At 33.1% G+C, this 25053-nt stretch overlaps 1 protein-coding gene across 31 annotated transcripts in view; it reads right to left on the bottom strand.

Moving 5' to 3' along the window:
- LOC660769 (basement membrane-specific heparan sulfate proteoglycan core protein) overlaps window positions 1-25053 on the bottom strand; it is a 122952-nt gene that overhangs the window by 67962 nt on the left and 29937 nt on the right. For 27 of the 31 annotated variants that reach the window (XR_010334233.1, XR_010334239.1, XR_010334230.1 and 24 more), the window contains exons 2-17: window positions 8746-9069; window positions 8292-8333; window positions 8202-8231; window positions 8070-8117; window positions 7786-7821; window positions 7613-7666; window positions 7508-7552; window positions 7383-7427; window positions 7109-7138; window positions 7008-7057; window positions 5722-5979; window positions 5487-5656; window positions 5284-5406; window positions 2866-3075; window positions 2447-2557; window positions 2185-2295 (exon numbers count right to left, since the gene is read on the bottom strand). Coding sequence is in view for 1 of the 31 variants with exons in the window: in XM_064356769.1 (XP_064212839.1) it covers window positions 2185-2295; window positions 2447-2557; window positions 2866-3075; window positions 5284-5406; window positions 5487-5656; window positions 5722-5979; window positions 7008-7057; window positions 7109-7138; window positions 7383-7427; window positions 7508-7552; window positions 7613-7666; window positions 7786-7821; window positions 8070-8117; window positions 8202-8231; window positions 8292-8333; window positions 8746-9069 (1687 nt within the window). In the remaining 30 variants the exon portion in view is untranslated. The remainder of the gene's footprint in view (window positions 1-2184; window positions 2296-2446; window positions 2558-2865; window positions 3076-5283; window positions 5407-5486; window positions 5657-5721; window positions 5980-7007; window positions 7058-7108; window positions 7139-7382; window positions 7428-7507; window positions 7553-7612; window positions 7667-7785; window positions 7822-8069; window positions 8118-8201; window positions 8232-8291; window positions 8334-8745; window positions 9070-25053) is intronic. The other 4 variants (XR_010334234.1, XR_010334241.1, XR_010334245.1 and 1 more) reach the window with 4 other exon arrangements.

Consider the following 25053-nt stretch of genomic DNA (forward strand, 5'->3'; position numbering starts at 1 on the left):
AAAACAAATATTACGGACTGACTCAACTATGTGTGGTGCAGTGATCGGACTCACAAGCTAAAATTATCGCCGATTGCTTCACAACTATTGGCGCATTTGTTATGTGTAACGAAGGTTGTTGGTACCAAGTGCAACATTCGCTAGGTGAATTCAAAATTCAATAAATGAACCATTTAGATTTTGCAATATTTATAAAAAATAAATATAAAATATTCATTTGTCTACTTTTTGACTATTGTAAAAAATAACTGGTTTGTTATTCAAACCAGCGATACTTTGTGTATAATAAACTAAAGGTACAAATATATATTCAGAATCATTACGGAAGTTTTTTTTTCCACTTCAAATTGAAAATTTTTAAAACTTTTTCCACAAATTTCAACCTGTGCAAAAATTATCCAGTCTATGATTTTACGACGGATATAAATACTAATTTAGCTATCCATCAAAGTATTTGTTTACATGAGAGAATTATTGACTTACTGGCGATGGCATTTTATTATCACCAGACAAAACAGATGATCTTCTAATTTATCGAGTCCTTTTTTTCGTTCGCGTCGAAGATGTTCCTTTGCGTTAGTATAACTCGAATTTCTAACGCACCGAAACTTGTCTATGACTTGTTTCTTTTCCTTCTATTTTGCAGAGTCAGTTTATTAAAGGAAACAATGTTAATACTCTTGTATGTTTTATTTAATAGTTTCTTTTTATTCAAATGTTAGGTGAGTCCAGACAAATAATAATAATAATAATAATAATAATAATAATAATAATAATAATAATAATAATAATAATAATAATAATATATTATTAGTAGATATTAATAGATATTTTCAAAGTGAGACAATGTTACGTAAAAATCAGCGTCCTAAATAATGCGAAACAAATTTTCCGCAAGACGGAAAATGGCGATGTTTCGTAGGTTTCATTTCAAAGAATATAACCGTTTTACATTTTTCCGCAGCATTAACTTCAATTCATATTAAAATTTTAAAGCAGCGGTTGTCTTCTGCAACGTAATGTTGTCTGGTATAACATACATTCTGTGCACAAATAATAATAAATCGTTACGAACCCGTAAAAGTTTCCATCAATGTTTAATTTTTGAATCCGTCACTAATCTCCGCAAGCCTCGCCTAAGCCGATTTAAGCTGGTTGTGGTAGAGCATAATTAATGGAAATATTTATGACAAGTGGCGTAATCCGCGATATTACAACAAAATTGGTGCTTTATTGTCGTGTTTGCACAATAATTGTGATGTTCCAGACATGTGTGTTTTTCTTAACGGCGCCATTTGGTTAATAACCGGTCGTTTCTTCCAATATTCTTGTTTAAACAAACTAACGCAGAGACTGTGCTTTTGGGAGCGCAATACAATCGTAATAAGCTTAGAATAAATCCTGTTGATAATTAATTTTCATGGCGCGATTGAGAATTAAGTCGACATTTTTCCACACGAATTTTATGTCCATAATTAAAAACTGTGAAGTAATTTTAGGGTCAGAGCAACACTCGCCTGCTTGTAATAAAATGTATTTATAGCCTGATTTCATCATTGCATAAACGATGTCTGCACAAAGGGTAGGATTACAAAAAAAATCATCACTTGACGCAATCAAAAAAGGCATTTGACCAGATCATGTTTGGGGACTATCGCAGAGTTCGCCATATTGTAATATGAATAAAGTATGATTACAATCCGGACATATTACCCTCTCAGCAGGGGGTGGCAATCACAAGGCGGAGTCCCAGCGACAAATCACTGTCGCGGGATAATACAAACTCGACCGTTTTATTTCTTCTGTTTCCAAACCCAGCGTTAATATTTCCTTAATGAAGAGCGTAGCATTTTGCGTAAATCATCGAAATTCGCAAAACAGCGACTCCACATGTTATGTAAAACACTTGCGCCTTATTAAGATACTAATCAAGCGACTAATGCAAATTGAGTTTTCAATTAAACGCTTTTTATTAATAGAATTTTCTCGTTGGATGCAAATGGTCGCAGTGAGATCTTGATGTGTGGTCGGCTGTAAATTACTTTCGCCTTGCACTCTACTTCAATCGGAATGAAAAACACATCAATTCTAATTGAAGGGGTTATTCTCCTCATCACGACGAAATAGTTTGTTTGAATCACGCTTTAAATTAAACCGTGATCAGTGTTAAATTTGTGGACTTACCTGCTGGGCAATTCAGCTCGTCGGCTCGATTACTGCAATCTGCTGTCCCATCGCAGCGTTTGTTCAGAGGAATGCACTTATTGTCACATTTTATTTCGTCGTCTCGGCAGACTGGAACAAAATCCTTTCATGCATTCGTGCCAAAAAGGCGTTGGAATTTAGACAAATTGGTAACATGCTCTTAAAAACATGTACTCTTTGAAAAAAATCAAATGAGGACGAAGTATAACGCTTATTAATTGATAACAACAAAATAACGTACCAATGCAATCTCTTTCGTCTGTGTCGTCTTGACAGTCTTTCATACCATCACAGCGTTTGCTCTCGGGAATACATCTAGTTATGTCACAGCTGATTTCACCTTTGGCACAATCTGTGAACCAAAAACAAAGCTTTTAATTTCTACACCAATACCTAAAACTATGCGACATTAATTGTTATCCTACAGAGCGTAATCTACAGTAATGCGTTAATTTCTACAATCGTAAGAAAATGTATTAGTTTGTTTGAATGTCTTGAAATGTAATACGTTTCAGAACATTTGGTTCATTAAAACAACAGTTAGAAGTCATAGTTTGTTGGATTTTCTGAATTTCAGAACGGTCTTAAACGCCTTTGCCTCAAGATTCCACGTGTTAATCCCAGCACCACAGGTAAGTTAATAATTTAGCTGTATTGTACCAGAAGAACAATTTTTTTCATCTCCTCCATCGGCGCAATCTTTGACTCCGTCACAGACTTGATCTGCACAAATTGATGGCGAGCCATCTGCACACCGAACAATGTCATCAGCGCGACATTTTGATTCCGGAGATCGTCCTTCATCAGGTAGACCACTGCCAAGATCAAGATCGTCTAATGTTGTAGTTGAAGAAGTTTCGGCGAAAATTTCTGTTAATTTAATAAAAAATAATAGTAAATTTACAATTATCATGTATAACATTCTAAAATTAAGTAGGTATGTACAAAACTCAACTTCAATTAATCCTATGGAAAGTAATTTGTGAGTTTAAAAGTTACTCTTAATTATCTTTGATTTGGTCGTAAATAATTTAGTCTATAATTAAAAAGGTATTTTTAAAATTTATCAACTAAATAAAAGATGAAATTAAGTGTTCATAACCGAGTTCTATTCCTACATAATATCTATTTTAACGATGTATTCAGCGCTTACCTATTTAAGATACAACTTCAGACAGATACTTGAGGCTAAAATTGCTCTTGATATAAAGATTGATGCACAAACAGTTGTGAAAGCTGTCTGAGGCAGTACATCTTGTAGTCAGATACTCAATATATTCGAAATTCAATTATTATTAGCTAGCAAAGTTTTTTTTATTCAGAAACGTTAAATTTAATTAGTGTGACGAGTATTTTAACCTCAGTATCTGTAACTCACGCCTTTAAATGCTTAATTAACAGGTTCAAAAAGCTCAAAAATCAGAATTACCTTGTATTAAAATAGCAAGACCCTCCACCGCAACTAGAAAGTAGGTAGTCTTTCTCATACAAAAAATAAGAGAGTCAAGTCATAATTTTCTAAACTTGTCTCTACCGACTTCTGTAAATTTTTATGTAAGAACACAAATAGGTTTGTTATAAAATTGGAAAATTTTTTTTAACTTGACGCTCTTATTTTATATATAAAACATCACTTCTATTTGTCTTAAAAATTAATAAACATTTGGTAACAATTTTAATCAAGGTACAGCACAGCGAGACACCATTTAGTACTTTCTGTGAATATTCAGTGCGACATACATGTGAAACATTTTGAACAAACACTAAATTTTATTCTTTTTACAACTTATTTCCTGTTATATACCAACCAAATGGCTCAAAGGTGCCCTTACCTTTAACCAAAATGTAGCAGGTTAGTAATTACACATCTTTTAAATCAAAAGCAATGTTATCAGTAAGCGTTATTAGAGCAATAAATAATAGTAAGGCTTAAAAAAAATTAAAAACGTCTTTTTTCTTATTTATTAGATCGAAAATAGCTCCTAACACATATACAGGCTATTCTGTCTAAACTACACAGCATCGTAGGTTTTGATAATGATATTCATTTAAAAATTTATGGACAAACTCGCTGAACTACAACTTTACATCAGACAATTTTGAGCCAGGAACTCCAGCCACAAAACAGGTCCGAGTTATGTTATTTTCATTGTCTACTTACATCATTTCGGACAGCTAATTCTTCAGATAGAAACTCGCTTATTTCAAGAAATTTTGCAGAAGAAGGTAAAAACTTATGCCAAATTATGTCTAAATGGAGTGAGTTTAGCCAATTTGAAGCAATTTGAAGCAATTAAATTAAGAAGCTACATAATCAAATACGCTAACTTTGAAGCAATGAATTCTTCATTTCTTTATTTATTACCAGCAACTGTACATGTTGATAACAAAGAAAGGATAAAAAATATTACTGTTTAATTGAATTGTTAAATTTTTAAAACTATGTATTTATTGTTGGCACTGGTGGGCATTGCAACCCGATTCAATTTTACTAATTACGGCTTTAAAAAAGCGTATTTAATCTTAAAAAAATAAAACTCCATTTTTCTTAAACTTATAACGCTCGTACTTTAAAAATATGTTTTTTTCATAAAAAACACATCAAACAAATGTCTACACCTACAGACAACCTAATTTTGAGCTGGGCTATTGTATAAATGAACTAGTATCACAGTTAGTATATACACATAACGCATATTTTAGATAAATTAAGCATGGAGTATTTTACATATTAGTCACAGATTACCGTATTTACAAAATATTTATTACTAACATTAATTTTGTCACTGAAAGCTTTACTTTGTGTATTTCTAGAGATTAGTTTTAGTTAGTAAAAAACTCAGTGACAAAAACCAGTATTATTGTAATAAACACTTAAAAACTATAAGCAACATGTAAATAAATTAGCTACAAGATTTAAATACAAAATTTAAATTTACTAACAAACTAAACACGGTTGAAATATCCAAAAGCGATTGAATAAATACACAATTTACGCACCACCACCAATGCATAGATTGAATAATAAAATATAAGTAAATAAAATAAATAAAAAAAAAATAAAAACGAAAAACGTACCACATCCAGCCTCATCTGAATGATCTGCGCATTCAAAATTTCCGTTGCAGCGTGCCTCAGAAGGTACGCATTCCCCAGAGTGGCAAGGTATTTCATTCACATCACACATAACATTTGTTGAAGCTAACAGAATCAAAATTAAAAAAAACGGACAAACACAAAAGCAAAAAACCAAAGAAAATCCAAACAAAATAACTGAATACCTTCAAAAACTCTAAACTGGAAGTCCTCGGGTAAAACGGTGGTTTTTCCCAATCTGTGGTTGTTCGTTATCTGGCTGTAAAGAACATCTTTTATGATTTCATCGTTAATATAACCATCACTTCCCAAATCGATTGTTACTTTTGACGTGAAAGCATCAGCTTCCCGTTTCCTAAAAACATTCATTTTCAGTAACCACCTTTATGTAGATTTTTTACCGAAGTCCCAAAAGCTTACTCTATTTTAATAACTGTAGCTGATTGTGTTCCGGGAATACTTTGATATAATCTGTCGATTTCCCTAATAAGATCTTCACTGAAGTCTCGATATCTGAAGCTATTGCGGTCGCTGAAGGCGTCCACGTATGGTTCACTGACGGTAAATGAAATGCGGTAATATACAGGGTGATGTGGTACTGGGATATGTGGTACAGAGGTGCCGTCTGTGCTTCCTTCGCCGGAAGTAATAAGATTATCTTCATCGTCATATCCAAATCTGGGAAAAAAATAAATACTGCTTTAGGAACGAAAGGTCTAGTAAATCACGGATTGAAATATAACAATAGGTATGCCATTATAACGATTTATAAAACGCATTGGCTTAATTTTACTACAAAATTTAAACAATTTTCCGCAATATTCAAATAAATCAAAAATCAAAAATAATTTGTAAAAATTGATTTCCGTTTTTTATTATAAAGAGAGTGACCAAAAATGAAGTTGTGACATCCTGTAAAATAATAAAACGTTTGCTTGTAAAATTTAAAATATAAGGAGGTAGTAAATGTGGATTTAGAATGTGCGCACACCGCTGTATTGATGGTTGTCTACAACAAAACACATTCAGTTCGCCAAGACTTCGCCCTAATTTTGATTACAAATTAAATAATAAATGGTCAAACCCTAATAAGTCAAACATAATAAAAAAATGGTAATGCAATATTACTATTATTCATAAAAAATATGCATTTTTCGTTGACTGTTTACTACATACAACATATCCTTTTATTTGTTTGATTTTCCGTTTTTTCAGTTTTTGTATATTATACTAGAATGCAACAAAAAATTCAAAAAAATAAATAATCAACCAAAACTGTTAACATTACGATGTTTCATAAAATGTTCGGAATGTCTATAAGTTTATTTACTTCAGCTCTATTTATTTAAATCACAGTTAACGCTCTGGAGTATGTCATTACAAGTGTGGAAATAATATGATTTATTCATTTACTATTAGACCAAAAATATAGTATGTAAAAGTATTTATTAAAAAATACTAAACTCTGTTTAAAATAGCTTTTTCAATTACAACTAACCTTCACCCAATTTTCGGATTCTAAACAAAAATAAAATAAAAAATAAGTTTGTAATAACTTTATGTTCCAATAGTAATTATTAGTTTTATTTGTAATTTCGGTTTGGTAGTTTTTCTTCTTAATATACATGTAGATTATTACTAGAACCAAAGAAAAGTGTTTAGACTAAACAATAATAAATATGTATTATCTCTCTCGTGTTACTTACTGAGTTTCATTGCGAGTTTCTGGAATGGAACGATTGTAGGCAGTATCAGGCTGTAAAAAACAATATAGAATCTACTACAATTAAAAAAATATTTTTATTACCTTGAAGAGGTCAAAACCCATCCGATTGACCTGCAAAACGAAACTAAATTAGTAAAAAGTATCAAATATGGCGAAATATTATTAAAATAAGACACACACGAAAGACAAATGCACGCAGAAATGATAATGTATATTAAGGGTGTAAATGCAGAAATGTACAAAAGACATAGAACAGATCATGATAACAGCTCGGTAAGCGATGTTAGTTAAAAATATACAGGGTGTATATGATTCATATGGGTGTATTAGAAGCTTTCCCCAAGACGTAACTTACGCCGTCTCCATTTTCGGTCGAAAAGTAATTCACTTGTGGAGATTCCTAAAAAGTGTAATGTTATTTCCAAGAATTCCTAAACGCGTATAAGAATACTAATACCACCTTTATACTAATCAACTTACAGTTATTGTGTTGGCGGTTGATTCTGTTGTTTCGTTATTATTTAACTACAAAAATAATATGAAAACTGGCGTTTGAAATTTAAACTAGGTACTAAGTTCACTTACACTTGGAGAATATTCTTCTTCCGGTACTTCATCCTCAGTATTGTCTTCAGTTTGCTAAAATATTAATGTGTAAATTTTGTCCCATCAGTGTTTTATCAGAATTATAGATACAAAATTATAAATGAAGACAATTTTGAAATAATTACCCCAAAAACAATACTGGCAATGCTTACCTCCACATCGTCATACCCTTCTGCATCCTCGTTTCCCTAAAAAATTATTACACAAAGTAAATTGTCTGATAATAAAAATGTTTAATTATGGTGAGTGCAATGTAAAAAAACGTTAATTGTTTATTAATAGGTTTGTGCAAATCAACTACAATTCTGAACTGCTTGGAAGCAGTAAGCAAGTATTAAAAAATAAATTAATATTTTCTAGACATCTATTTAAACAAAATATTTTGTTTGATTGATTGAACAAGAACGGTACAAAAACATAATCAAAGATAACTTACATCTTCCTCATTATAGTCTTCACCATTCCCTATTTCTTCTCCGTTTTCCTAAAATAATTAAGTTGAATGTGAATCCGTTAACATTATATCGGTATTAAGTGAAAAGTGGTATAAACATTTTCAAAAACGTACCTCATCGTATTCATTATCACCGGTGTTATCCTATAAAGTAATATTTAAAAAAAATGTATTTAATTTTACCGCGTGACTAATTTTACTTACATCATATTCGTTATCCCCATTATCGTTTTCTGCATCTTCTAGCTAAAATTACATTAAAAATAACAATCATATTTTAACATAATTTACACCCTGTATTAAAAATCGCGCAATTCTTACAAAACAAATTACTATAAAATCTAAAGAAATTTTAATTATTTCCAAAAACCGTGTAACCTGTGTTTTATGATAGTACAGAACTATGTGGTTATCAACCAGACCAGAAGAAAACACTTCAGTGCAACCCCACAAAGTGTTATTATAAACCGTAGTTAAGGAAGATAGAAAACCCCAAAACCACACAAAATTTAAACAGAAAATAATTCTTGATTCAATTACAATCAAAACCAATTGAATTTCGGCGCGTTTACATTTTTTCGTGGGTAAAGTAATCAAAAATTATTTTCTTCACTTTTAGGGCTGCACTGACCTTTCGTATCATAAACACTTTACTTACATCATTAAAATCTTGAGGATCTTCTTCTTCCTCGTCGTAATCTTCTTTAGCTTCTTGCTGACCCTCCGGCGTGTCTTGTCTAGGAACTCTTAATAATTTTCTTTTACTTCTACTATGACTTCTATTAGACTGAGATGACAGCAAACTATTAATACTTCTTCTTATCCTATTTACAGTGCTTGATAACCAGTGTTCTTCCACTGGTGGACTAGACTCTAACAAATGTTCCTCGCTGTCGGATAGATCTCTTGCTATCCTATGATGATTTTCATGATTTGCTAAATCTGTTTGTTCTAAATTTTCAAAAACTAAATCTGAGTCCACCTGAAACAAAATAAGGTGTTAATATTCAACAACTTCAAGTTCGAGGTTTCAAATGAATACCAAAATGAGCGAATACTCTGCTTTATAGATTTATTCATATTTTCATATTGCGGTAATCGTGGCTAATAGCCGATTATGTATTTGTTTTTAGATCAATACGAGATTTGTACACAATTGTTCGGTCCAAAGTTTTTATTAAAAATCTGTAAATAATAATTTTCATTAAAATGTGTAACTATGCTTAAAATTGGCTAAAACAATTTTCCGATCAAACAATCACATAAATACGTCATTACTCACAAAACTGGTCAATTGTAAATAAGTATTTAAATACAATTCAAACTTTTTGTCTTTCAGTAGCAGCAAAAATGGTGGAGGCGCCGGGATAAAAAGTGCAAAAATTTATTTTTGACTTAAATAACTACTTTTTCAAATAGTTTAAAGTCACCTATTAAAGAACAGTTAAAAAATACATTTTAAATTTTGTTCAGATTGTGTCTAAGTACTTGATTTGGTTTAATCAAGTGTAGTGAAAAATCCTAAAATTTTTGGAAGATTCGTGAAAGAATATGTACCAATATCCAAACAGTAAATATTAGGAAAATACAAAAAAAACATGTAGTTAAATAAGTCCAAATTATCTACGCATAACAGGACAAACTCTGCCCTGGAAAACACATGTAAGCAGTCCAACGGACAATTACCGCTAACTGGACAGGCACTTAAACAAGATACTTATTTGTGGTAAACTACGGAATGAAGCTTATTAATCGTTGGCCCTTTGCGTAAATTTTCCTTTAATTGTAGATGATAACAAGAATAAGCTTTTGTTTGCGAAATGAAATTGTATCCGTAATTATTTGGTTTCCTCCAATTTGTAGCAACCGGTAGTAAAATTTATGCCGTGAACTAGAACGTACTTAAACTCGGCGCGTTTCTTTTTCAAGCCAAGCTTTAACTTGTCTCTCATAAAATATTTCACATTTGCGCCAGCCATTATACCGCAATTATGAAAATAAATCATGCAAGTTCGTTTCAAAAAAGGCGAGTTGGCGCGTGTGTCGTAAGACAACGTTAAGAAGTTGATTATAATGTTGATCTCTGGTGTATTTACATTTGCATATCATAACTGGGACGTCCTCTAAGTCTGGCAGCGGCAACGACTAGATTAACGCGGACGAAGGGCAAAGAAGATGCGCTCTACAAACTTTTACTCTATTTTGCAAATTTGTTTTTCAAACAAAATGTTCCGCACACTTTCGGAATTTTAAATACGTGTCATAGGTCATCCCCTATTACAACATGCCTCCAACTTTTCACCCCGCGCCGCCTCTTTAAGCCGCCAGCTCGTGCGTCGAATGATGACAAATCGTTCCAACTAACTGAACGCCTTAGCCCAGCATTCTTCAACTAAAATACATTAATAAGTCAGCTTACAGCTTTAACAGTGACCACACAGTACGGTCACTGTTCAGATTTGGCGCTGACCTTATTGTAACTAAAAATAAAGTACGACTGCGAACGATTATCAATAATATAGCCTCTGCAAATTCAAATTAAAACAAGTCGCAAAAATAATTAAATCTACATTTGCAAAAAGTATCTGTTAAAAAAAATCATACTTGTAATTAACTCTTTGATAAATATAACTCCAGTTCTCGAAAAACATGTAGCAAAGTTATGTTAAAGAAATAAAGTTGAAATAAAACAACTTGTCGGTACTTTAAATCTATTATTTATTCGAAAAATACAATATTTTAATAAGTTTTCATTTATCTCAGGTTGTATTATAAGTGTAAATTTTTTTACAAGCAGACGGAGCGTTATACTTAAAAAAGAAAACCCCTTATAAGTGCAACATCCAAAAACCCTATTTCAATTTTACCTTCTCCAAATTGAAAAAGTTTGATTTTATTTCCTTATTCTTTCGCTCATCTAGAACGTAAAGCTAATAAAAGTTATCACCAAAATAAAACTCTTCATACGACACAAAACTAATAAATACATGAATACAATTTTTAACCAATTACTCTCTTGTCCAGCTTTTTCAAAGAAGTTAAAGCAAAAGATTCTAAATACATTATCGTTATATAACTATTAAGCATTGTTCCATTCAAAAAGAATGACCTCTAATAAATGAGCCAAAAATAGTTCGCATTAGATTTTTGCGCAAATGCTCGATTGCATCAATTTACCACCATCTGGCTTCTGTTAAATCAAATTATCTCATTCACGAAACAACTATTTTTACCGCTCGGAAAAATCGAGTCAAAAATAGGTTTTTTCGATGTAGTCTTGGGCTAATTTAATAAATTTTTGCGTTTTTGGTAATCATATTAAAAATTTAGTAGTGACCTACGTGCATGTGCACAATTCAATGATCGTCTCAATCAGATTTAAAATGTTGGCATCGATATGTATTGGTTTGTAGATAACATCACATCAGTGAATCTAACCACATCCAGGCTATAACTTCATATCAGTGTGATATCGAGTTGATGGGGTTTTCAAGCGCCCCTTCTTAGCGTCTCTCTCTTCCTCCTTAAACGTCTGTAAGTTTGTTTGAGTGACCATTAATACAAATTTGAATTAGGTGTGCCAAAAGCACAAGAAACATTAATTAGTTAACTAAAAAATACCAATATCAAATTTTATTATAACACGAATACCAACTTCATGAAAATTGCCAAAAATATTGTGCCGTTAAGGTTTCCAAAATAGCGCAGCAGACTGTAATTTCAACCACATTTAATTCAGAATTATGCATTTGACTAGTCATTATGTTTTTAATAAATAAACAATTTGCCATTTGGTTGGAAAATTAATTAACAATTTAGATCTAAAACTGAATCAACTGCGGTACAAAGAATAACAGAATTTTGTTAAACATTATCAACAGTGCGCTTGCACAAAGTTATTAATTAGCAAACTTCGATTCTTGAGATGTTATTGCACATTAATTTCCTAAACTAATTTACTCTGTTATACACAATTATGCATTAATTAAGGATTTTACGTCGCATGGTCCAATAAATGCGTAATAATTAATTTAGTAAATAAAATGTCATTCTTTCAATTAAAGATTTCAGTTAGAACCTGTAGAGTATACACAAAACCACGAAGGTTTCCGGAGCTTTTTTGGTTGTTACTCATGCCAGGATGCCACAAGCAAATAAAATCTGTATTCGGAAATACTATTTTATAAATCCGTAATGAACTGTTTTTTCAATGTCATCAATTGTGTTAAAAAATCACCACTAAACAGCTATGTGTTTACGGTGTTTGGTGTGTTTTTACGACAGACATCAACTGGTTCACTAAATAAACTTATGTAAATTCTCCAAACATAGTTAAGCAGCGTAAAAGTTGTGGATAAGTCGAGTGAGATAAACTAATGTTTTTAAATTGAGGCCTAACGCTGGAACACCTTTTCGTGTACCAGAAAAAGTCAATCCTGCGTTGGAGTCTATGAGCTCCGGACCGAACCAGCAGAATACGTGCGGTCTTTAGAGGGATTTAACGGCGATTCTTAAACAAGAAGGTCTTGTCACGCTTTGCTAGACCTTTTATATTCTAGATGTAGCACCGTACGAATCCACAAAGATAACATTTATAAATAGATATGGAGAAACTCCTTGTGAATTCGTCTTGTAGCAGCAAAACCCATAAAAATTACGCCACTTTACGCCCGGCATTACATTACAAACTTGCAATCACTCGCCTTTCATCTCGGCTATTATTAGTAAATTAACTTTAAAGTTGCAACAATAATTGAGTTCGCGCTAACTAATGAAGCCAAAAAGATGCACGGGCTCGCAGACTGCTTGTAAATTGCATATTTCGTGAACTATCCGCAAAGTTGAAGAAACTGAGCGAAACCGCAAAAAAGCTATCAGTGGCGAGATGAGTGTCTGCAAGCAATGCAATTTAATACTAATATGATCAATCCGAAGCAACTGCGACGTCTAAGAAGACTGTTACGAGCCGTTACACCCCCGTCGAAGAGTTTCGTATGCAGGACACGCAACTGCTATTCTCCAACAACTTCACACTTCTGCTGGTGATCAAGAGGGAGGAGCGGAGCTGAAATTGACGACGAAAGTATCACATCTCCTTGCCTATCAATGCCTGAATTTTAAAGCGAGTAATTATGACAAATTACTCTAATTTCCTAGCCCATATCAGACTCAATTTCTCGCTCCACCTCAAAACTAGCAAAAGACAAAATAATTTAAACAGCAGTTGCACAAATAGAGTTCCTAGAATTTAGCTTAATTGTCTAGTTGATAAATTGGTCGGCTTATGAAACTGCAAATTCGTTGATTGTAATGTATGTACAAGGAGTGTCATGTTGGTCTATTGTGTCGCTGAAAATATGGAGTGGAAAGTACACAAAAGACGTAAAAAATAAATCGTCACGTCCGGAAACATATATGTAAGCCAAAATCCTCACATCTGCAGTGCTGCCACTATAGATATCATAACACCCTAAATATTCACGAGTGGCTTGCTGCTATGTGTATGTATGTGATGTTGCGGGTTTCCCATTCTGGCCCTCTTTATCTTTCTTATATCATCATCTTACTGTATTTTTGACACATGTGGATTTCAAAACATTGTTCTTACGTGGAATAATAAATACGACCTCAACTTGTTTCCGAAATAAATACGTGCGGTGCGATTTTACACACTCAACATCATTAATTTCATTCAAATGAAATTAAGGTTTTAAGCAGGTGTGCATATTTACAAATCAGAGCATCTGGCACTTAGATAATTTTATTAATGCCACAAATTTCATGCTCCGTCAGTGAATCACTAACTCAGAATTTAGCTCAACTGTGAGACAGATTTTTAATAACTTCCTTTATGACTTATTCAAAGATACATAAAGGGATTATTGGTCAGTAAATCAAAGATCGCATTCCGGGTTGTAATGGTTTCAAAGTACCACTAGATAACGTAATGAAAAATTTTACAACTGAAAAACGCCGGTAAGGCTTTATTATGCACCCCTATTCTGTTAAAAGTGACAGTAAAACGTATTATTATAAATACATATAACATAATGCAAAATTACTAGCCACGCAAGTTTGATGTTTAATATTTTATACATAAAAAAGCCAACAGATGCGAAAATTTACGTAAAAATATTTAAACAAAATAATAAAGTAGGAAAACGCTAAAACACAAAAGCAATGATTTTATTTCGTTTTTTTTTCTTGATTCTTTCTGCAGAATAAAAAATCTGAATTGCTAATAACACGAAATTAGGTAAATCATCTCTAAATAATGATTTTTTAATCATAAATTCCAGCATTTGCTCGATACCTACAAATAACTGGCCTAAGCTACCGATTTATTTTTGCACAATCAAGTACGAGCACAGACTAAACAAAAATATCACTGCTTGAGCTCTGTTTATAATACTTGCAATAATTATTTATGTATCGCCAATTTATTTCACATGGAATCAAAACTAATGATTGCGATTGTGCACACTCCATATGTGAACAGATAGATATTTCCTCGGTGTTATCCTAGCTGAGAATGAACATTTACGTTTTCAAGCGACAGCTGATAGCAATGTAAAATACAAAGTTAATTTTTCACTTAACTTGGCTAAACCTAGGCTGTATTAGACAGTAAAGGAAATATGAAAATAATACTAGGCGTTCAATTAAATTTCACCTTTTTAATAATTGTTTCATTTATTATTTTGTTGCTGCTAACTAGTACATTACGTGTCTCTTAATCATTTCAAAATAATTGGACACGACACTATTTAATTTGTTAAATATCTGAAACTGCAATTGTAGCCTCCACATGCATTTAATTTATTTCTCAACAACTTTCATGACTTCATTTCTAACAAGACTGAAATATGTTACATACATATTTTGGAATCACCAACTAAAATAATGCTGTCACAACAAAAAATTTTACATCACCTAGTATTTTACTTAGGATAAATTTTCGTCCAGGAGTCATAACTCACAGCACCTGCCTACACAAGTATGTGGTGTGCTGTAAATATGACTGATTCTTCATCCAAATATAAAAACTGGTTGCAGATCACATGTGTTTTAAAAAAATTAGCACACTTTAATTACCCCTCGCAATTCGTGGGGAGGTTTTTTACAAACGAGAAACAAACCAGCGAAGTCCTTCCTCTGAGGAATTGGCCCAAGTAGTTTAAATCTGTCTTAGCACTTGTTTTCCAAGACTCAGTAGGTCACAAGGGCTAAATCAAACAAAATAAGATGTTTTATGTGACACTTCGCTTTTGAAGTTACGAAGAGATCTCCTGAATATTACGTTTGAAGTTGCATCTTCATGGCAATAGATTATAAAGGTATTTGCAAGCGCGCCTTGGTGAGACACTAAAGCCACATAAATCATTTATAAATAAAACACATTCTCTTTATTTGTTAATAAAAACAAAAAGGTCTGTGCAGACCTTGGATTACAGCTTAGGTATTATTAGAAATAGAACAGATTATCCGAGTCTAAAGCGGACAATGAACTTGAATGTATGCCACTGGGTTCAAGTTCACTTCGACACAAATACAAACAAATCGTCTTCAGCATTAATTGATAATAACAATTTGTTTGGTTTTCAGTGAACCATCAAAATAATTTAATTCGCTAATCAATTATTTTTGGCGAAGTTAATTTCTTATGTAAAAAGTGATAATAAAATCATAAAAAAGAAAATATTAAAAAAATTATCCCTAACCTAGCCTTAACCCAGATCATTACATAAAATGTCATCTTTTATTTAATTGCTTGGAACTGATAACCTCCGTCACAAAGTCTTAATTTAGTAGCAATACAAAGAGAGCAGTTTCCACAATCTCGACTTCACAAATGATTTTTTCTTCACCGCGATTAAGTCTGCCATTGCATTGAATTCGAAGCTTTTCTACATAAAAAACAAGATTTTTGGGTAAAACACTAACTAATAAAACATGCCATATTCTAAGACATTGTAGGTACCTTATTTATGTATTTTTATTAATCGTAGCACAAAATGAATACACATTCTTAATTCATCTAGTTTTTGAAACTTCTCTGGCAAGATAATTTAATTATATATACATAGTTATTGTCTAATTTGAGACCCACAGTTTTTGTTTTTGGTATTTATAACGTCCTAATGTCGCAACTGGAACATGATTTTCGTTTAATAATAGTAAACAGTCGGCGGCAAATTAAGCTTTGGTTTTTCGACTGAGAAAGAAGTCAATAAGTGGTGCTAAAAACTGCTTGTTTTATAGACACAATTTTGTTAAGACTGGAAGGAAATGTTAATAGTTAAGTAAGTAACAACAGTTTTATAACTGAAATATATGGCGTGAAGATTACAAGCACTTCTGCTTCATGCTGATGAAAAACTTGAACGAACGAACAACAATCTTTGTCGTATCTAGGACAAATTTACAATTTCCTTTTAGTGTAAAAGCAAAGCACAATTCCCAGTTTTACGATTGCTGATGTTTAATGACGTATTCTAATTAAAGTTTGTGAATTTAAAAGGCTTCGCGTTTATTAAATATTGAGAACAAAGTTGGGAAAAGGTCTCACAATAAAAATGCCATTACATCTCTGTTCTAACTTTGTTAAGTTGTTTATAGAAAACACTAATGGCGTCATCTAATCGAATTATAACGCAACTGGGACGTGATTGTGCTTTATCAAAGCTGGTTTACGTCTTCTCTCGCCATAGCAAATTTTATACGAGTAAATTTCCGTTAAAAAATTAATTTCGGCTTTTTATTAGATTAAAGTTGCTTCGATTCAGTTCACCACCCAAAATAATTATGTTTACAGCTACTTTCAGTGAGTTGTAATTAACTAAAAATTCTAAAATGCTACAGAAGAGAGCTAAAATGATTGTTTCATAACTTTTGTCTTGTTCTTAATTGCTGATTACGGCAGGAGGGGATGAACTTGGGGTAAAGTTTGCTGGGGGACGCATAGCCTCAAATTGAGTTAATTGGAGTCCTTAATAGCAACGAAACGTACACCCTACCCCGTTAATGTATACTCCACCTTATTATACACAGAATATGCTACATACTAAATTCTTGAAACCAATACGCCTCGCTTTATGCTATCCAGGATCAACTATCAAGTTCTTGGACACTTCGTTCAAACGTTTTTACAAAAAACATCACATTCTAACTTTGCTAAACTAAATAATGCACAATACCTACTTGTTCGTTTATGAGATGTGCCTTGTGTTACCTTTTAATTTTCGCACCAGAAATTAGAAGATAATTTAATTTACTTCCTTTTGTTACGAGAGTTAAAATTAATTTCATTTTATACAAAAGTGATTTTTTTAATGCTCAACTTTGAAATTCCATAATCCATAATATGTATGTATGTACATAATTTCAACTGGATTCTATGTAGAAAAAAATAGTGTTTCTAGGTGAATAAGTAGAATAGAATCTTGAAAACCTTTTTTTTAGCACCATTTCTACTTACAATTGGTCAAAAAATTATTTTTTAGTTGGTTTCCAAAATAGCAAAAGTAATAATTAATTCTTCATATCGTTAAAATCTCCTTGCGTAAAATTTTTGACATGCTTTGAACCCTTTCTACCACAGAGCATTTATTCTAAATGAATTTTCTACACACCTTTGTGTGGATAACAGACATTTATTTTTTTATTTAAAAATTAAAATTGATTTAAATGTGCTTATTTCGTTGCAGATTTAAGAAGCGAACTAGTAAATTTTCGTATACCTGTCCGGAGACCTGTCTATATGGCGGTAATAACGGAAAACGGTGGGTGGGTTAACTTAGAATTAGTCGAGGTGCATATATTCGCAGCCCACGCATAAAACCCAATTGAGTAAAGCTCAGAGCAGGCCGATCGTATTTTGTCGGTGGTAACACATTTATTTGCTAAGTGCATTCGGTACCGTTTGAAAGCGTGCTATAAAGCTATAGGAACCGGAAATTGGACACTAGTTTGTTTGCAAAATGGAAATAGCTCGACTATATACATATATTGAACAAACAAATCGGATCGAAAACTGATGTGCGGAATCTTGTAAGATGAATTCTTCAAGATGTAAACACCAAAATTAATTTTGCAATAGGCGCGCCGGAGAATAAATATTTTGGTAACAAGAATACGGAGAAAGCCATCGATTTAATAAAGTTTTTTTCTTATTGTGCGAGATTAAGCGAGATGACTGAAGGAACGGAGGTGTCTAATAAAACGCTCTCGTGAGGTTTACAAAGCCACGGTTGGGGTAGTTGTGACACTGATCCACTCACCGCAGCTTAACTCTATATGTCAACAGTGTATATAGTCTCTTAAGGACACACATATCTTGCACTATAGTTCGGTGCACCGTCGAGCTGGGTTTATACGATTTCCTTATTGACACGAGCCAGGTAGATGACCCAAATCAATATCACTGTTGAGGCTTTTATCGCACGACGACTAGTCTTATTTGAATTTCCTGTTGACGAGATCAAGACCACACCAGCCTTCTGTGTGTCTTGTCAATTATTTAAGAGAAGCAAAGTAGGGAAAATACATCAATTTCTAAATACGAATCACTGAGCTCTAAACGTTACATTACCCATTTCCCTACAAGGCTAATGGAAATGTCATCTACAAAAAGGGGTAAGCTATGTACGATCATATTCAACTAATAAGTTGTCTGAATCTAAACCACATGTCTCAACAGGGCGAACTTTATTATATCTGTATCAGAGAGTTCGAATTTAAATATTTCAACTTGCAACCGTCAAAAATTTTCTTATACCTCTTAAATTTGTAGACAAAAAATTAACTTTATCTGTGCTGATAAAATTACTGCACAGCTATTGAAACTGTATATTTCATTATTCCTAAACTGCAATTTTAATACAATAAAAAATCCCAACATTTGACTGCAGAATTTACACCCATGGCTGCATCGTTTTTAATTTAATGTGGTCACGAAGTGTGGAGTGGAGGCTATGCTCCTGCAGCGAAGAAGTATTAAAGAAATATAATGTTGTTAGACACAAAAGAAATACAAATTCCTCCAGAATCTATCCCAGCGGTGTAATAAACGGTATACACATTCTTATTTATAATAAATGCGATTATGCAAAAGCTGGAACAACGGCCGTAGTCTGTAAATATTCCGATTTGTTTTATATTACAGCCATCAGATTAAACTTAGATTATGCAAGAGTCAAGGGAAAACGCACATAAATAACGACTTTCGAGTCCAATCAATTAAAAAAAAGCCTATGTTGATAGATAAAATAATTCCACGATTTATACGGAGTAATTTATATTCCAATCTCCATTAATTGCTGTCACAGCAAAGATTATGTTAAATTTTATTCCCGTGATTACAACTTTTTTGCATGCAACCTGTCTCTCCAGTAATTACTTCGTACAAATATACGAGCATTTATTGAAGATAAATTCGCGTATAGACATCTAACAAGAATATCAAGGAATTTAAAAGCCCATAAAATATGTCTGTGCGACCCTTGTAAACCAATTTTAAATGCTAAGACTGCGTCTGGATCACACCTACTCCCTGAAGGGATGAACTTGCGAAGTTGCAAGCTGCAATTTTATAGGATTGGTAATCCGTCTAACGTGCTCAATTAGCACAGGGCTAAATTAATGAACAAATTTTTTTAAGCATTTAAAAACAAGTCTAGAACACGGCACATGACAACTAATTTTTGGTCCTTGTTGAGAAAATTCAATTTAGGATTTTTTTAGCCCATTTTATTCTTTTTTTCAATTCGTTCAATTTTAAGTTAAATATGCACACCTTAAGTGACTGTTTAAAATTGAAAGAAAAATGCTTAAATAATGGTTAAGTATGATGTACGTATGGTAGTGCACAAAGCAGACAAAAACATTCATTCCCTCGACTTCATTACGAAGGCGTACTTTATTTTCTTTTGAGGATGATCGCATGAGTGCATTTCTACCCACTGCTTAATCTCAAAAAGATACTTTAACCAACACAGCATGTCTTCATTACTCATGTATTGTGTCCTGGGGATAGCAATAACTTGCAATAAATACACATAAAGGATTGGAATTAATAAAAATTCATGCACTCTCATTTAATAAATTATGGACATGATCGGCTATTTATGTCGGGATTTATAAATGATTGATACTGTAAATTAAATCGTTCGGTTTCGGTTCGAAACAGCACAAACACCTACAATAAATGAAACATAAAATCAATTAGTTTAAAACTACAACTGTGTAGACCACGTAATATCGGTAATTTGCTAAATGGGAGAAATCATACCATCTTTTTGCTCTTGTTCTCGAGCACTGTCCGAGTATGTTTGACATCTTTATTAGCTGAACTAAATCTAAACGCGACAGACCGCTTCGGTAATTTAATTAGCGTAATTACAACAGCTTTGATGTTTAGAGGAAAGTTTGTTATTGAAACGTGTTAATACGCTTATCGAGTCTTAGATGGTGTACAAGTATTGTGGTAGGTACGGCGAGGATAGTTGGAGATCCGGCACAAATTTGCAGAATGTTCAAAAGGATCCCAACTTGCTATCGCGACGTTATCTGTCATCTTAATCGATAGGATTATTTACGTTTCCTCAATGATGTTTAATGGGAATGAGATGGCGAGATTGCACACACTTTCATCCCAAGCCCAACTTCCCAAAACATGAGAAAAATCATTAAACTTTGAAGATTACGTGACTCATTTTGATCACTGTTTAAAAAAGTCGACGACAATTGACCCTTCAATTGTTCATTCGAGACGATAGAAATTCTATACTTGTAAACAAATCCACCCCACACTTAAAACACTTGCACCAACAAAATTCCTTTTTGAGAAATAATACGAATCCCTTCTGAGATCGTTCCAGTACTCCAGTCCAAGATGAACAGTGGGTACATCCTTCTTAACAAAAGCTTTAAAAAATTTTGACGGAGAAATCCTCCATAAGATCCTCTTCGTTCTAGGACTGGCAAAAATTGATTTGACACCGTGATATTCTGACTGACTTTATGTAGAGCTTCTATGCAGGCAGTAAAAATGTTATAGTTTATTATAAACTCGTGTATAAAGAAAAGTGTTTAAGACCTCTAATAAGCCACTAAATTCTTGGTAAAGACCACATATCTTACACAAACTTAACAAACAGCATTTGTTTTTGACTTGAATAATATTTTTTACCAAAAAATTGTACGTTTTTTAGAATAATTGAGTAAATAGTGACGAAACCTATAAGTATTTTCAATACAACTAAATAATGACTAGGAGAATTTTGTAATTCCATGTCGTCTGAAATGTGAATTTATTTGATGACATCAGTGCTTAATTAGACAGTGTGAGTGTGAGAGTATACCTGCGTGAAGAGGTGGCAAGGAACAAGGAAAATCAGAGCCGTAATCCGAGGGTATCCGTCATATTTAACGTGTCTGCGCTGGGCCGCTTCTTATGCAGCATATGAAAGACTTAATACCCAAACAAATTATGTAAAAGGAGTGCTTTACATTTTTATTAGGCATAAAATGGGTAGAATAGGATGTTAGGAAGATAAATGAACAGAATAAAGCGCAATACTACAGCGCTGGGCGTTTAAATGTGTATAAAAGAATCTTAGCAGAGTTGAGAAGTTATGATGGATTAGTCCTGAGCCAACATCTCACCCCATGGGACGGCTGTCGACGAGCTGCTGCCCTCGTCTGAACAAAGCGGATATACGCGCGAATAAGCTACCACATTTACCTCTTCTTTATTGACTGACAAGTGACGACAGCCGACAACAGATTATACAACCTCTAAAAAGTAACCTGCATTGTTAATAGTCTCATCAAGCGGTGCTCAGCACATAAATACGTAAAATGAGGAGCCTCAGATGTTCCGCCGGTGGAAATAATGGCCAGACATGGTCAACAACGCGATAATTCTTCGAAAAAAATAACACGGTAACGTACCAGAAATTAAAAACGTTCTCCAGCGGGATATTAAAACCCCATCCACAAAATAAAAACACTTGTTGCACTTATCTTTTAATCCTTTTCATGCGTTTGCACATTTTCATTAGTTGTATTGTTCGGGAAGCGTCCAGACGCACCAACATCTAGATTATAAACGGACACAATGCCTCTAATGAACAATTGCAAGAGATAAAGTGCTGTTGATAACGCCGCAAAATTATTATTTCACTTTTGGAAACATTCGCAATGATTTCAAATAACATTTGAAGCTTGTTCGAGTCTAGCATCTAAATGGGCATTATTTCAGAACTAGCTTTGTCGACTACAAATTAATACTACTGTGCTGACTAAATTATGTAAATTAATGAGTTACTTTAAGAGATGCTGACTCGTCGACGAAAACCTAGAGAGCTGCTACTGACTGAAGTGGGTTTAGATAGCTAAGAACACAAGTTGCAGCTACTTATTTCATGTGTTTACATTTTTAAACAAAATCATAATTTAGCTACTTATTTGGATGAAAGCAACTGTCCTCAGGTCTAGGTGTTAGAGCTTGTAATAAACTCTTTACACCAAATTAACAGTTCGTCCTTTACAAAATAAAAATATGTCCGAATAAAGAAAAAACCGAAGGCTTAACAGTAAAATTTTGATTCTTTGCTAAATTAGGTGTGGTAATTTCTGAGTCCCCTTTCTAAGCCATTAGTGTATAACGATGCGTAAATAATGTAAAAACAAAGAGATGTGGTTTATACATTCATAGCACTTCTTCCCTGCCAACAAAAATTGCAAAAACAACAATAAGGAACTCATTCCGTCTAAGCCTCACTCCTTATATTTCTCGTACTTTTTCTTTGATATTTTTTATCTAAGCTTTTAATGTCTTAACTTCTATGAAAGTGTTGTCTGTTTAAGAAGGCTGATGAAAATCGCTGTATTCTTTTACTGGAATTTTTCAGCACGGTCGACTAACACAGATGTGTGCAATTTAAAAAAGTAAGCACAGTATTAATTAGTACGGCCTTATTTATGTACGCATTTTTCAAGCAGAGCAAGTAGGGGTTAATAAAAATCATCCACTCCTACACGTATATGCAAATGCAGAGAGAATAATGCCTATCATTATCGTGTACTAGTGCTCGCAGTGATAACTGCAAATAAATTTTAATCGCAACAATAAATCAACAAATCGTCAGTGCCGCAATTATGAGGCGCCTAGTGTGGGCGTGACTGGATAATTAAAAACACCATTTGTTCTTGATAATTAGACGGTCTGAAAGCAGTAATTTCATTATGTTATACAATTCAATGATAATAAGTCATGTAGCAAAATAAAAATTATGTTATTCATCTTCTAGGTCATTCTGAATTTTAAAAAATCACGCTGGGTGGCCTTCGTTACCGATTGAGATGTGCGAGTTAATGACTAAATTACTTAAACAATATTTTGTAACCAGTTTAGCTTGAAAAAGTCCACTCAACGTCAGGAAAATAATGGTATCGATCAACCAGTTTGTAGCATGGGTGGGCAAAATTACAACATTTTTAATAAGAGCAAGAATAATTTATCACACTTTATTAACAAGATCCAGCCAATAATACTCAATAATTTCTTGACCATTACACGCCACACAAAATTTAGTAGACTAATGTAATAAAAAATATAACAAAATTTACAAAATATAAATATTACATATTATTATTTTATAAACTTAAAATTTAACGCGTGAGAGATGAATTTAAAACGCAGTGTACTATCTAGTAATTTTACACAACATAAACAATACAAAGCTCATAAATTTTCCAAAATATAATTGTTTAGTTATCCATTATTCAGCATTTAATTGCAATGCGAATTTGTTTATACACCTTTGTTTCGTTACGTTTGGTGTAATTAACTTTTTGCAACCAACTGTAATCATAATATAATTACCAATCACTAAATATAAATTTTGAGATAATCTTCGTAACCGTAGAATACATTATAGTGAGAATAAAAATGGTTTTGTTTTGTGGCTTAAAAAATCTGTAAAAAGAGTGAAAATCTCAGCCTCTGTCGTCTTGGGGTTAAAGCAAAGTACTGCAGGTAAGACACAAGTGGCAAAGGCAACTCGGGGTGTGTTTGAATACAGAGCTATTAGGGAGCCTTGAGAGCCCTCCAGTTGTCTGCAGCTTGTGTACATCCCACTTAAAATAATCTGCATGGAATTAAGTCACCCCAGGATGTGACAGCAAGATCCGCGACAATTTCAGCTTTTTCCACATCATTTAATTAGCTTCTCGAAGGCATCTTAAAACTAGCAAGAAACATAAGGCCGTCGCAAGTTCGATATTAAAGGTGTTATAAATTTGGGGGCACAATGTGATGTCGCAGCCGCAGCGCCTCATGTTATCACTCTAACTTTTACACTCTTTAACTCTTTAGAGAATCATCAAGGCAGAAACTTTGGAATCAATATAACTAGCCAACCTCCAGCACAATGAAAAAAACTATACGGAAAGTTATTAAAGTTGCACGACACATGTTAAGTGATAAAACGGCGGCGGTGGTGTTGGAAGAACCGCTGATGAGGCTGACATCGAAACGCTCCGCGTGATTTATTGGATACTTTTAAGTTTGTGTAAACTTTTAAGTATTTGTAAATTCCCAGTCATTTTTTTAACATTAAACAAGAACGGGGATCACCACCAGAATACAAAATAACAAATTGAGGGTAAAACCTCTGAAACTCCGCTCAAAATGAGATGCAGTTATTCGAGAAACGGTGTCCACTAATGCACTTAACACAAAAGTTTCTTTACGTTGCTTTAATTGGGTGTGATGACAGTGCTTAAACCAAATATGACTTACGACTTTTGCTAATTCCTTTGTCTGGACGATTGTTCGAGACGCAAATGCCAACTGCTATCGCTTGTAATGAATGGAAGAGATTATCAAAAGTACCAAACAAATCGTTCGAATGATTCGAGCTGACGGTACGATAATATCTTGAAATTCATTACCAAAAGC

Source organism: Tribolium castaneum, chromosome 5 (genome assembly GCF_031307605.1).
Source record: "Tribolium castaneum strain GA2 chromosome 5, icTriCast1.1, whole genome shotgun sequence".
Lineage (NCBI taxonomy): Eukaryota > Metazoa > Arthropoda > Insecta > Coleoptera > Tenebrionidae > Tribolium > Tribolium castaneum.